This window comes from Emys orbicularis, chromosome 6 (genome assembly GCF_028017835.1).
Source record: "Emys orbicularis isolate rEmyOrb1 chromosome 6, rEmyOrb1.hap1, whole genome shotgun sequence".
Lineage (NCBI taxonomy): Eukaryota > Metazoa > Chordata > Testudines > Emydidae > Emys > Emys orbicularis.
In genome coordinates, this window is record NC_088688.1 from 100,394,392 (window position 1) to 100,408,263 (window position 13,872).

General features: G+C 38.1%; 1 protein-coding gene across 2 annotated transcripts in view; it reads right to left on the minus strand.

Annotated features, from left to right (window-relative positions):
* LOC135880484 (guanine nucleotide-binding protein G(q) subunit alpha) overlaps positions 1-13,872 on the minus strand; it is a 209,702-nt gene that overhangs the window by 32,492 nt on the left and 163,338 nt on the right. For both annotated transcript variants that reach the window (XM_065406787.1, XM_065406788.1), the window contains 2 exons: positions 13,029-13,157; positions 11,203-11,332 (listed from right to left, as the gene is read on the minus strand). In XM_065406787.1, coding sequence (XP_065262859.1) covers positions 11,203-11,332; positions 13,029-13,157 — 259 coding nt within the window. The remainder of the gene's footprint in view (positions 1-11,202; positions 11,333-13,028; positions 13,158-13,872) is intronic.

Below are 13,872 nucleotides of genomic sequence, written 5' to 3' on the forward strand. Positions count from 1 at the left end.
AATCACCCAACAGGGCTGCTTTCCAGGTAGAAGCACACACATGCATGTAGGCACTGATACATTTGAAGAAAACTCACATAGAAAAAAACTGAGAAATATAAAAAAACCCCACACAATTGACTGTAGACACACAAAGTAAAAATTTTAACCCCTTTGCTAATAAAATTAAGCCCAATCAAATTTACGTTAATGCATTGCTAAGTTTGAAAATTTAAATGCAAAAAAGACAGACTATTCAGAAAATAAAGAGTCTAATGCTGTTCTTGTACTACCCCAGGGAAAATGGCCCTCACGCCAGCAATACTGGCTATATGAGGATCGCTATAGTGCAGGAGGATTCTCCAGTGGTTTAGAGCCAGCACGACTGCTTCTATGCCAATCTTCTCCTAGCTACTGGTGTAAAGGACATGGCTGTGGATTGCTTAGGTCCCTGAAATCCCCAATGGCCTTCTTGGACTACTGGCCATCAACACAAGTTAGAGCAGCCCTGATGCTTCTCTAAAATACGATGGCAACTGGCCCAGTACATAGATAACCCAGGATTGGGGGAATGCAAGGTGACTTAGAGCTCTCCCTTTCTCCCTTTGCAATGCATGCTTCTCATCCAAAGCCAATGATCTGGGCTAAGTTTCCCCAGGACAATGTTAACTTGGCCATATTATCATTAGATTAAAAAACCGTAGAAACAGCTTAAACAGCAATCCAAAATCCACCTATGCACAAGGTCATATTACTGAATTTCTTGACTCTTGTCAGTATAAATTTGCAAGCTTAATGATGAATTCAGGGCACTTCCATTAATTTGTTTTAATTAATATTTGTAGAAACATTTTGTCTGAGATAGATAACTGTCCTATGCATTTCCAAAGTGAAGTGTCCATCACCACAGTATCAGTCACACAGGTTCACACAGTGGAGAAGAAGCCATGTATTACTAATCACTCAACACAGATGACAAATTATCAGAGGCATCATCACTGGCCTGATCCCAGAAGAGCTCTTGAAAGACTGCAGAGAATTTTAGCTAAGAATAGTGGTTATATGGTCAAAGGTCTTCCCACATCCAAAATTACTCAAATTGCTTAGATGGAAGAGCAGGCTGCCTCCACAGGACAGCAGCTTGGCACAGTGACTTGGCTGATCTGACAGCTAACAAGACAGACCTCAGCAAAATTCAAAAAGATTTGGTCTGATTTTCTAAAAATTTGTTCAATTCCTAGTCAATGGAAACCAAGATGTTGCTCTTCTTTCCCTTCCCTGCTCTCCTTCCCTCCCTTTCCATTCCTTTACTTGTTTGTTCTTTTTTTCCTCTCCCCTTATTTTTGAGGTGTGTGAGGCAAATCAATAACAAATACATTAAAAACAAATCAAGGTTACGCTTAACATCTCAACAATGTATTATTTAGATCTGTGCTAATGCACCTGTCCCAATCTCTAGTTTAAAATATCCAGGATTTCCTTTGTTTAATGACTTTGTGGCACACTTAAGTTACACAAATCTATTTTATCTTAACAGGTTTAGGCCCAAATTCTGAATCCTGTCTTCTTAGAAACATACAATCACAGAGATGTAGGGCTGGATGGGACTTTGAGAGGTCATCTAGTCAAGCCCCCTCTCCTGCACTGAGTTAGGACCCAGTATACGTTGACCATCCCTGACTGGTGTTTGTCCAACCTGTTCTTAAAAAACAGGGGATGCTGTGAAGGCCAAAAGTATAACTGGGTTCAAAAAAGGATTAGATAAGTTCATGGAGGATAGGTCCATCAATGGCTATTAGCCAAGATGGGTCAGGGATGCAACCCTATACTCTGGGTGTCCCTAAGCGTCTGACTGACAGATGCTGGGACTGGATGACAGTGAATGGACCACTAGATAACTCCCCTATTCTATTCATTCCCTCTGAAGTATCTGACATTGGCCATTGTCAGAAGACAGGAAACTGGGCCAGGTGGACCACTGGTCTGACCTAGTATGGCCATTCTTATGTTCTTACCTCTAGTGACAGCGATTCCATAACCTCCCTTGGGAGAGTATTCCAGTATTTAACTATCCATATAGTTAGAACCTTTTCCCTAATATCTAACCTAAATCTCCCTTGCTGCAGATTAAGCAAATTAATTTTTGTCCTACCTTTGGTGGACATGGAGAACAACTGATTGCTGTCCTCTTTGTAACACTCCTTAACGAATCTGAAGACTGTTTATCAGGTCCACCTGAGTCTTCTTTTCTCACGACCAAACATACCCAGTTTTTTAACCTTTCCTCATAGGTCAGGTTTTCTAAATCTTTTATCATTTTTGTTGCTCTCCTCTGGACTCTCTCTACTTTGTCCACATCTTTCTTAAAGTGTGGCACCCAAAACTGGACACAATACTCCAGCTGAGGGCTCACCAGTGCCAAGTGGAATGGGACAATTACCTCCCATGTCTTACATGTGACACTCCTTCTTAATGAACGGCAGATTTATATTAGTCTTTTTCACAACTGCATCACATTGCTGGCTCACATTCCATTTGTGATCCACTATAAGCCCCACATCTTTTTCAGCAACACTGCTGCCTAGCCAGCTATTCCCCATTATTATTTGGCTTAGCTGTGTGCTGAGCTTCTCCACAAGTGGGACAGAATCCATCCCAACAAGCCAGCCTGAGGATGAAGTAACTCCTGCACGTCCCATGCCACCCTCCATGTTGAAAATGGCTTTGTCATGATCCTTCCTCAGCCCCACTGCCAACGGTCACCTGTGCACAGAGAGCTTCACAGAGCTGGGCTCAGCGGTCTGCAAAGAATGTGTGCCCATTGTGCTGGCTCCACCGCTCAATCCTCAGTTCAAGCTGTGTCTGGACATCTCTGCAACTGCAGAGGCATTGGCAGGATTAGGTAAAGAGGTCCTCATTGCAAAACATCATCTTAGGCTTTAAATTAAAATGAGGAACAAACGTTATGCACTTCTTAGTATTTTGTTTAATGTTAGGAGAGTGTCATGTGACGGGAAAGCTTATTGTCCCCACACTCACATTCAAGCAAACTACATTTTACTGATGTGAGATAAACACACTCTTCTCCTACACTCTCCAGGACCGGAATGTTGGGGAAAAGCCGGGGGTGGGGGGTGAATGGAGCAGCACTTTGATATCTCACCAACATCTATCCATATAATAGTGTCAGCACGGGTGAAGGAAAGTGCAGCTCATTGAAGGGCAAAACTAAGCACAACCAAACTGGTGTTTAGTTTAGTTCTAAGCCATACTGAATTAGTTCCAGATCTGCAAGAATACAGGCCGAAAGCTGCCAGAATACACATATATGCACAGAATACAGAAGTTGGACCCAGAAAGCCTGGTTTGAACTAAAGTTATGATCAGATTTCAAAGTGAAAAACAAAAAGTTCCAGAAGTTTATTTTCATTGGTGTTAATGTGCATAGAAAATACTTTAGGCGGGCAGAGGCGGACCAGTCTTCAGGACACCTAGGAATTTTGCAGCTTTATACCTCCATAAAATGTTTTTAAAGAGAAACATTGAAAAGTTAGAAGTTTTATAAATTAAGTATTATTACACAAAAATCAAGGCTTGAAATAAATTCAAGACTAGAAGCTATTATAACTGTTTGGATCAAGAGATGTTTTTGCTTATAGTGACTGATCTCGAATCAGAATGAAAAAACATTTTCCGTTACATCACTCAGCTTTGCCGAAGTTGAAATCAAAAGGTATTGTACTTAACAATAAGCCTTTGAGACATGAATGAAAATTGACAAGAAACATTTGAGACTGAAAAGTAAATATTCAATGTGATACACATGTGCTGCTTGGCTAAAATCCCCTGGTCTATGCTGAAAATTTACTGCTCAATGACAAGAACTGTATTTGCAAAAGCCAAACCTTCCCACAGCAACATACTGACATCAACAAACAAAAGATTTTTTACTTCAAATCAAATTTTTGGCAAAACTGCTTCCCAAGAGCCTTTTGTTTCTCTTATGTACAATTAATTTCCATGACGTGGCAACATGAGTACAGACAAGAGATGCACCCTCCTTGTCTGCTTCAAGTTTTCTAATGCCCACATTTCCTCCTGAACCTCCAGCAGCATTCCCCAGGTAAGAATTTCCAAAACAGAAATAGGTTAGTCTACACAATATTCCCTACACTATAGGGAAGATTTAGGAGCTCAAGTCCCATTGATTGTTAATGGCAATAGTGCTCCTAAATCACATAGGCACTTCTGAAAATCCCACTCTCAGCCTAAACTCCACATCTTACAGATACTTTGGTGGGTTTCTCTCCTGGAATGGCCACCTCTAGGAAAAAAATTTGCAGTCAAGAGAAATTTGTTTTTCTGAGATGTGGCTGGTGCCAGTACAGAATGGGTCTGCTTGGAAAAGGCGGGGGTGAAAGTAGTCAAAAAGGGATTAGGCAGAAGTGAGAGGAGACGGGTGAGAAAGAAAAGAGGAGGTAGGAGCATGCTTGGAAGGTGAATCAGACTATTCCTCTCCTTTCAGCGCATATCACATAAGGATTTCAGCTGACATGAATGGAGCACAACGTTGTTGGGGTTCCACTGTGGAATTCCACAATTCCACTGCGGAAGCTAACCCTCAGTCAGCTGCGGAAGTAATGACTACTCTAACTGAGGAGGCATGCAGATTAAGAGAGCTACTTGATCTAGCTAATACAAGAGTTTGATGCAGCACCTGATCCATCAGGAGAGGACATCTCTAGAGGATACTTCTTCCTCCCAAAACCCCTCAAGAAGGAAGAATAGTGACCTAGATTTCCTAAACCCCTCTTTCTGGGAAAGGTAAATTTTGATAGTCCTTTGGACATCTCAAGAATTCCATAGGACTTCCTACCTAGCCAGAGGTTTGGGGCATGAGCTGAGTAAGGAGATCTCCACAGAAGGCTTTGAGAGAAAATTAGGGTGAGCATAGAGGCCCGCCCTTCCCTATGTGGAATAGCTGGGGAGGGATGCAGACTAAAAGCAACAAGCCACCCCTATTCTATGGACTGAAGTGGTATCCATAACAAACTCCATCTTAGTTAATGCAGAGGATTATAGCGCAGTGACTCAAAGGTAACCTTGACAGAAGGTTCTGTGGATCAGGCTGAAGGTTCCACAGGGGAAATGATGATTTAATTAGAGGCCTCAGGCATGTAATTGCCTTTTAAAACACAGGACAAAATTTTCAAACTTAGATGCCTAAAGTGAGGTACCATCAGCTGGTGTAAATCAGCACAGTGTCACCGAGGTCAATAGCACTATTCTAATGTACACCTTCTGAGGCTCTGTACCCTAAATTCATAATAGGAGTCCAGTTTGCTTGGAGACTACAGCAACCCAAAAAATGAAGGGAGTACAGAGATTTCTGAAGCCTTTTCTCTGCCCACTGGAACAGGAAAGCGGTCTCTTTCTTGGTCTGTCCCTGGTACTACAGCGATGATGTAATCCTGTCTGATGCGGATAGGATGCAGAGAAGAAATCTTCAGGAACAACAGGTCTAGATAGAATGCCCTTGGTCCTCTGAGCCTAGGTTTTCATTCTCTATGGGAGTACTTCCCCTGGGAGTACAACAACCTTGTGAATGAAACAGATCCCTCTTCAACTGAGGAAGGCATCCACTTTTTTCTGCAGTTATTCCTGGAGAGGAAGTCATTTTCAGGGAATGCCAGCTTAAAGCTGGTTCTGCATGTTAGTCTCCAGCTATGCAAGGTCAATCAACCTTAATTATCAGTTTGTGTTAAACAGTTTAAACTTTCCATTTGCTTTTAAGGGAATAAACATATAGTGGTGAGGAGCAAATCTCAAAGTTGGGAAGTTCAGTTTGGACAGCCATTCAAAGTTTCATATGTTTAATATGAAAAGTATCCTTGCAATCAGGATGTATATCTGTCATAATTTGCTTTTCCCTATGTGATTTCCAGTGCTTTCTAGTTTCAACTGTGTCATGACAATGCTTTGAGAACAGCTCCCTCTTGATACTTCAGTTTCTAGTCCATGGCTGTAAGAGGATAATGCAGAGAAGAAACAGAAACCAAAAGGTAAACAAACGTTTTCATAACCAGGAGCGCCGCCAGCTTTTCTGCCGCCCTAGGCGGCGGAAGGTCCCGCCCCGAAATGCCGTCCCCACAGAGGCGGCGGAAGATCCCGCCGCCGAAATATCGCCATGGTCGCCGCCCCCCAAATTGTAGTGCCCTAGGCGACCGCCTAGGTCGCCTAATGGGTTGCGCCGGCCCTGTTCATAACCCAAAAACATTTTAGGCTTGGTTTGAGTAAAGGGCCAAGTTTTGGTTGACTCTTGTTTTATCTGAACCTGTTCAATATCCTTAGTTATCAGACCAAGCGGACATAAGGCAGGCTAATATGAAAATGTGTCAACTCATTTTAAGCTTTTTTTTCTTAGTAATTAACTGTGAATGCAATATTATATATTACTGCATATAAACTAGATCAGAAATACACTTTACATATGACCCTCACTACAATTCACATAACAGACTTTGCATCCAGCCTCCCTCTACTGCCCAAACTAACTTCAATTATGCTTTGTTCTCTGAAGACAGAGGCTTTCATTCATTATGAACTAGCCCTCGCTGTGAAGGATAGTCCTTAGTTTAGAACCTATGTACCATCATCCCACATTAAACCTGGTATTATCTGAATGTTAATACAATGAATTATTTATATCACAGATGCAGGACCATGAAAGTGAGTTTTTTTTTAAAAATGTCCTCTATAATAAAGAGATTAACCAACATATTTTGGGCTCAGAGCCCACATATGTAATAAGCACCATTTATGCCACATGTTAAGGGCTTACAATGGTTTTGAGAAGTATATAGGGTGCTGTGTGTGTTGTCTGAAATGAGGTGAATTTAATGCTTTAAGCTTTCTTATTATCTTTATTGTGCCCTTAATTTTGGCTCTTTGTCCCACATTTGGGCTTTGGTGAAAGCAAAATATGCTGGTACAGCAGTCTAATTTAGAGCGTTACACTGATAAAAAATAATTACTATAATGCACGTTTTGTAAAATAAAATAAAAACATGCTGATGTGAAGCCTAGATAAAGGAATACAAACTTTGATCATAAACAGAATGAAAAGATGTATCTACTGTAGTACATCAGTCTGTTCCAGTCCTTCACTGATATGAACATTTTGTGAACATAAGAACAGCCATACTGGGTCAGACCAAAGGTCCATCTAGCCCAGTATCCTGTCTTCCGAAGGGGGCCAATGTCAGGTGCTTCAGAGGGAATCAACAGAACAAGTGATCATCAAGTGACCCATTCCCTGTCGCCCATTCCCAGCTTCTGACAAACAGAGGCTAGGGACACCATCCATGCCTATCCTGGCTAATAGCTATTGCTGGACCTATCCTCCATGAATTTATCTAGTTCTTTTTTGAACCCTGTTATAGTCTTGACCTTCACAACATCTTCTGGCAAAGAGTTCCACAAGTTGACTGTGTGTTGTGTGAAGAAATACTTCCTTTTGTTTGTTTGAAACCTGCTGCCTATTAATTTCATTTGGTGACCCCCAGTTCTTGTGTTATGAGAAGGAGTAAATAACAACACTTCCTTATTTACTTTCTCCACACCAGTCATGATTTTATAGACCTCTATGATATCCCCCCTTAGTCTCTTTTCCAAGCTGAAAAATCCCTGTTTTATTAATCTCTCCTCATATGGAAGCTGTTCCATACGCCTAATGATTTTTGTTGCCCTTTTCTGAACTTTTTCCAATTCCAATATATCTTTTTTGAGATGGAGCGACAACGCAGTATTCAATATCTGTGAATTAAATGTCTGAGTGCATACCAAATTGAAAGGCCTCTCTGTTTTATTAGGGATGTACTTTTAGCTGGCTGATGTAACAGGAGCTTTTTCTAAAAAATAAAAGAGCGAATCTACAGGCTCTTGCTCAACTCTTGAAACGGGACGTTATTAAGAACTAACACTGGAAAAGAGTCAAATACAATCATAACGGGAGCCTGTGAGGATACCAGACTTATTTTGCTGTATCTATCGTTCTCTGAAGTGATGTAACTTACATCTATGCAGTCATGTAAATATTTTGCTGATTCATTTAAAGTGACTAAATGAAAAAGACTGGCTAGGACAGATCTGGAACACCCTGTTAGGTTTTGAAGGGTAACTGAAACAGTTTCTGTTTTTTTAAAAAGGAAATATTTCCAAATGTTAAATTATCTTATTACCCTGAAAAATTGTCACAAAGTTCAGCTAATATATGTGGTAACTGTTAACTTAACTATTGATGTGTTTTGCCTGCTGAATCCATCCTTTATAATTAGGCTTGGAAGGATTCGATTTTTATGGGAAATGTTGGTAAACACTGATTTCACCATACAAATCCAAACCAACAAAAACATTTTTCCATTGATAATAATTGAAATTTACAGAAAGATAAAGTAAGAAAAATGATGCTTGATTTAAGGATATTTAGTTTGTATATTTTGTAGGGCTGTCAAGGGATTAAAAAAAATTAATTGCGATTAATCGCGCTGTTAAACAATAATAGAATACCATTCATTTAAAAACATTTTTGGATTTTTTTTACATTTTCAAATATATTTATTTCAATTACAACACAGAATACAAAGTATACAGTGATCACTTTATATTTATTTTTGATTACAAGTATTTGCACTGTAAAAAACCAAAAGAAATAGTATTTTTCAATTCACCTAATACAAGTACTGTAGTGCAATCTCTATCAGGAAAGTTGAACTTACAAATGTAGAATTATGTACAAAAAAACCTGCATTCAAAAATAAAACAATGGAAAATTTTAGAACCTGCAAGTCCTACTTCCTAATTTTAGAGCACTCAGTCCTACTTCTTGTTCAGCCAGTTGCTCAGACGAACAAGTTTGTTTACATTTGCAGGAGATAATGCTGCCTGCTTCTTGTTTACAATATCACCTGAAAGTGAACACAGGTGTTCTCAAGGCACTATTGCAGCCGGTGTCGCAAGATATTTACGTGCCAGATGCACTAAAGATTCATATGTCCCTTCATGCTTCAACCACCATTTAATGGGACATGCGTCCATGCTGATGATGGGTTCTGCTTGATAATAATCCAAAGAAGTGTGGACCGACACATGTTCATTTTCATTATCTGAGTCAGATGCCACCAGCAGAAGGTTGATTTTCTTTTTTGGTGGTTCAGATTCTGTAGTTTCCGCACTGAAGTGTTGCTCTTTTAAGACTTCTGAAAGCATGCTCCACACCTCGTCCCTCTCAGATTTTGGAAGGCACTTCAGATTCTTAAACCTTGGGTTGAGTGCTGTAGCTATCTTTAGAAATCTCACATTGGTACCTTCTTTGCGTCTTGTCAAATCTGCAGTGGAAGTTTTCTTAAAATGAACAACATGTGCTGGGTCATCATCCGAAATTGCTGTAACGTGAAATATATGGCAGAATGCAGGTAAAACAGAGCAGGGGACATACAAGTCTCCCCCAAGGAGTTCAGTCACAAATTTAATTAACGCATTATTTTTTTAACAAGCATCATCAACATGGAAGCAAGTCCTCTGGAATGGTGGCCGAAGCATGAAGGGGGCATACGAATATTTAGCATATCTGGCACATAAATGCCTTGCAATGCCGGCTACAAAAATGCCATGCAAATGCCTGTTCTCACTTTCTGGTGACATTGTAAATAAGAAGAGGGCAGCATTATCTCCTTTAAATGTAAACAAACTTATTTGTCATTGGCTGAACAAGAAGTTGGACTGAGTGGACTTGTAAGCTCTAAAGTTTTACATTGTTTTGTTTTTGAGCGTAGTTATATAACAACAAGAAATCTACATTCGTAAGTTGCACTTTCACAGCAAAGAGATTGCATTACTGTACTTGTATGAGGTGAATTAAAAAATACTATTTCTTCTGTTTATCATTTTTACAGTGCAAATATTTGTAATAAAAAATAATATACACTTTGATTTCAATTACAACACAGAATACTATATATATATATATATATATATATATATATATATATATATATATATACACACACACACACATATATATTACAGATTTTGGATGTTTTTCTACATTTTCAGAATGTAGAAAAACATGTTTTTCTACATTTTCATATATATATATGAAAATGTAGAAAAACATCCAAAATCTGTAATAAATTTCAATTGGTATTCTACTGTTTAACAGTGATTAAAACTGCAATTAATTTTTTTTAATTGTGATTTTTTTTAGTTAATCTGCGATTAATCGACAGCACTAATATTTTGACGTGATGTTAATAATTTGTGTTTTAATGGTTATAAAATTTTAATTTTTTGAATCTCCACATTTACTGTCATAAAATAATTATTTTTTTATATTTATTTTTATAATTTATAATTTCCTGCAACTCTGAAAATTAAAATAGATAATAATAGAACAAAGTGCTGAAAAATAAACATTGATATTATCTGACAAAATCATAAAAAGCTAATTCTGCCAATGGTGCAATACACCATTTTCTTCTTTTTGCTATTTCTCATGGTAACAGCTGCAAGAGAAAATATAACCCAGTATAAATGCTATGCTGAGAAATATTGAAATGAAGTTGTTAGCCTCTCCCAGTACTTTAGGATCTGGATTTACAATTTCAAAAACAGCTAGCAAATGCCATCATCAAGGCATTTCATTTTGCATTCCAGATAGTCTGAAATGTAATATCCTTGTAATCACTCCAACCTTACAGACCCTATCTGTAGGGCTCCATCAGAAACTCTAGCTGCACAAATAACTACCATAAATAATTTCTTTGTAATCAACTAAATTCTACTGCAGCAAAAAACTGCTTGGCTCCACAGATCATCCATACAGGGGATCAGTTTGTACAATAGCATTTGAAGATCAGCCTTTTGATCTCTGCATTACTGTTGCTTTTGTAACCTGTAGTTGTATGATACTGCTGGTAGCCACATGGAAAACATTTGGGACTGGACATACCAATCTGTTCATAGACCCTGACAGAACAGCTAGCTACTTTGCGATGAACTGGTAAGTACTAAGTATTATTTCTTTCGTTCTACTCCTTTCCAGGCTCCCCTACATAATTCCCAAATAATCATGTGAATAACACAGCTCTCCATAGTTCACTAAACCATGAGCTCAGGTTTCAATCAATTGCAATGCTCAAGAGAGTGCTTTCAGTCAGTGCTTACCTCATTGTCCGACTCCACAAGTACTTGATCATATTCACTAAGGGCTACTAGAAACATGATAGATGTGACATTTTCAAAGCAATGTATCCATTTTCTTCTTTCTGATCGTTGGCCTCCTACATCCACCATTCTGCAAGGTTAACAAAATCCACATCAATTCCAGGGGAAAACAAAGCCTAATAAAAATCAATGTACATCCACTTATGGAGCATCAAATTCAGTAATTTAGGTAATGAACAATTTGGGTGGAAACCAAAAAAAAATCCCTTTTTTTGTTAGCAGCCATTCCATTAATATTTAAAAATCAACAGTGTATGTGTTGCGGGGGAGGCAGGTTGCCATGTTTCCTTTACAAGCCTGACATGGCTTATAGATTTTAATAATTATGAGCTTCATCCTCTCAAGTGCTCTGCATGCAGAAATCTCATTGAAGTAATTCTGAGCACCACTCGGGGAGTGCTTGCAGGACTCAGCCACATAGATTTAGCAGAAACAGGCATGCAGAGCCTAGGGTAAAGCAGTTTGTAGCCAAAGTAAAAATGATTGTAACTGAAATAGTTTCTGTATTTTTTCCATATAATTACAAGATATATTTTGAGGAAGTAGCAAATAATTTTCAAAAGATAACAAATCAATATATATTGGGGGACAGATGATCTAGTGAGAAATAAATTTGAAAACGAACATTAAACTGAAGTAATTTAATCTTTTGGATGGGATATGTGAGCATGTGACACATAAATAAACTTAGAATCAACATAAAATTTGAAAAACATGTTTTATTGAAAGTGCCTAAGATGTTTTTTCAATTTCTGCCAAGAACAGAAGTTAATCCTTCATCTGAATAGTGGTTCATCCATTCCTTCAGTATCAACTGCTTAAAAATGACACAGTGTTACAATTAAAAATAATTAAATACAATCAGAAAAAAATTATACTACTCCTATTACTTTAGTCACTTGAAGAATATGATGAATGAGCATATAACTGACTGAAATTCAGTATGATAGCATAAATGTCCTTTTTTGCATTTTGAATTTCTAATTGTAACACCCCATTATTCTGTATTCATTTAAAAACTTTAGCACTTGGTGACACAGATATGGAGGAGGAGTAGTGAAATGCATATAAGGTATTGAGTATTCCTACTGAAAACAATGAACATGAGCTAAAAAAAATTGGGCACATAACATAAAACAAGCATTTTCAGAGTTTAAGTTGATTCTCATCCTGAACTCAAAAAGAGCCTCAACTCAATCTCTCTTTGGCAGGCAAAGTTTTGCACCCACAATTATCAGCCCAAAAGCTCTTACTTAGATGTTTAATTTGCAGGTGCAATCAAGTATTTATATTTTTAAGTGACAGCATTTGCACTTGAAATTAACTGTGTGTAAAATTATTTGTACAAGTAAAAGTAAGCTTGCAAATATGTGAACTACTCATTAAAAATCAAGCCCTCTAAGTTTATCTTTGCACTTCATCTAATAAATAGGAAATGAGGATGCACAATGGACTTTGGTTTATATATGTTAACATACATATAATTTGTAATTAAACATTGCTATAAATATTTTTTTAAAAACCAGTTCCAAATTATTCCACTATGACCATAAGAACTGAATTAAAACATACACAGGTTTATTTTCTCTCCCTCTCTTGATCTCTTTACTTATTCCTTATAGTCAATTGGTAACAACTTGTGTACAATAACGAAGAAACAAAATGATCAAACAAATAACTAAAGTGCAGAATTATTTTATGTTTACACACTTTTTTTAACCAGTATGTGATATTTTATGTATTAAGCATTTTTTCTTGTTTTCTACCTGAAAATGACGCTTTGTAAGTCGAATGGATATTCAATGATCCCTGTTGTTGGGACTCGAACTCTAAGCACATCTTGTTGGGTGGGCAGATAGGCAGGTTCTGCTATACGGTCCAGGTCGTTAAGATAGCTACAGACAGGGAGAAACAACAGGAACGCAAGACAGTGACACCATAATCCCACTGAGGGAAGGAGCAGGGCCAGGTGAGGAAGGGAAATGGGGGAGTGGGGTCGGAAGAAGTGTAACAGAAATAGAGTATAGGTAAAAAAAAGGGGGGGGGAGGGAGGAGGGTGCAAGGAAGTTCACCATTCTTCCCACCCTGCTCTTAACAAAATGCCATTACAGACTGGATGTTGGCAAAGAAACCCTACCACAAGTGTCTCAGTATTATTATTTTCCTTTTCAACAGATTATGCTTGGCTTTCTCCTAAGGAATTCCTAGATTCAACCCACATAAGTACTCAACACTTTTAAAAACAAGACAAAAAAAATCAGAAAGATAAAATTGTGTAATTCTATATACAAATGTAGATATTAATTACCTGATGTATAGAAAGAGGTGTTCAAATAGATTTGCATGTTTTTCTACTGTATCTATATATGGGAGCACACACAAAGACAGGCACAACAGATAGCTAGATACACATACCCGAAAATCCTGAACTGCTCTAAAACAAAGGTGAATTGACTTAATGTAGATCAATGTCTGGTTAGGAAACTTTAGGAAGACAAATGGACTCCCTAGGAAACATACAACTGGCCAGAGCCAGAACAAAAAAGATATACCCTCAAGATCAAAGGATTATTCATTGGTGCCAGTTGTGGACAATTCACAGATTTTAAG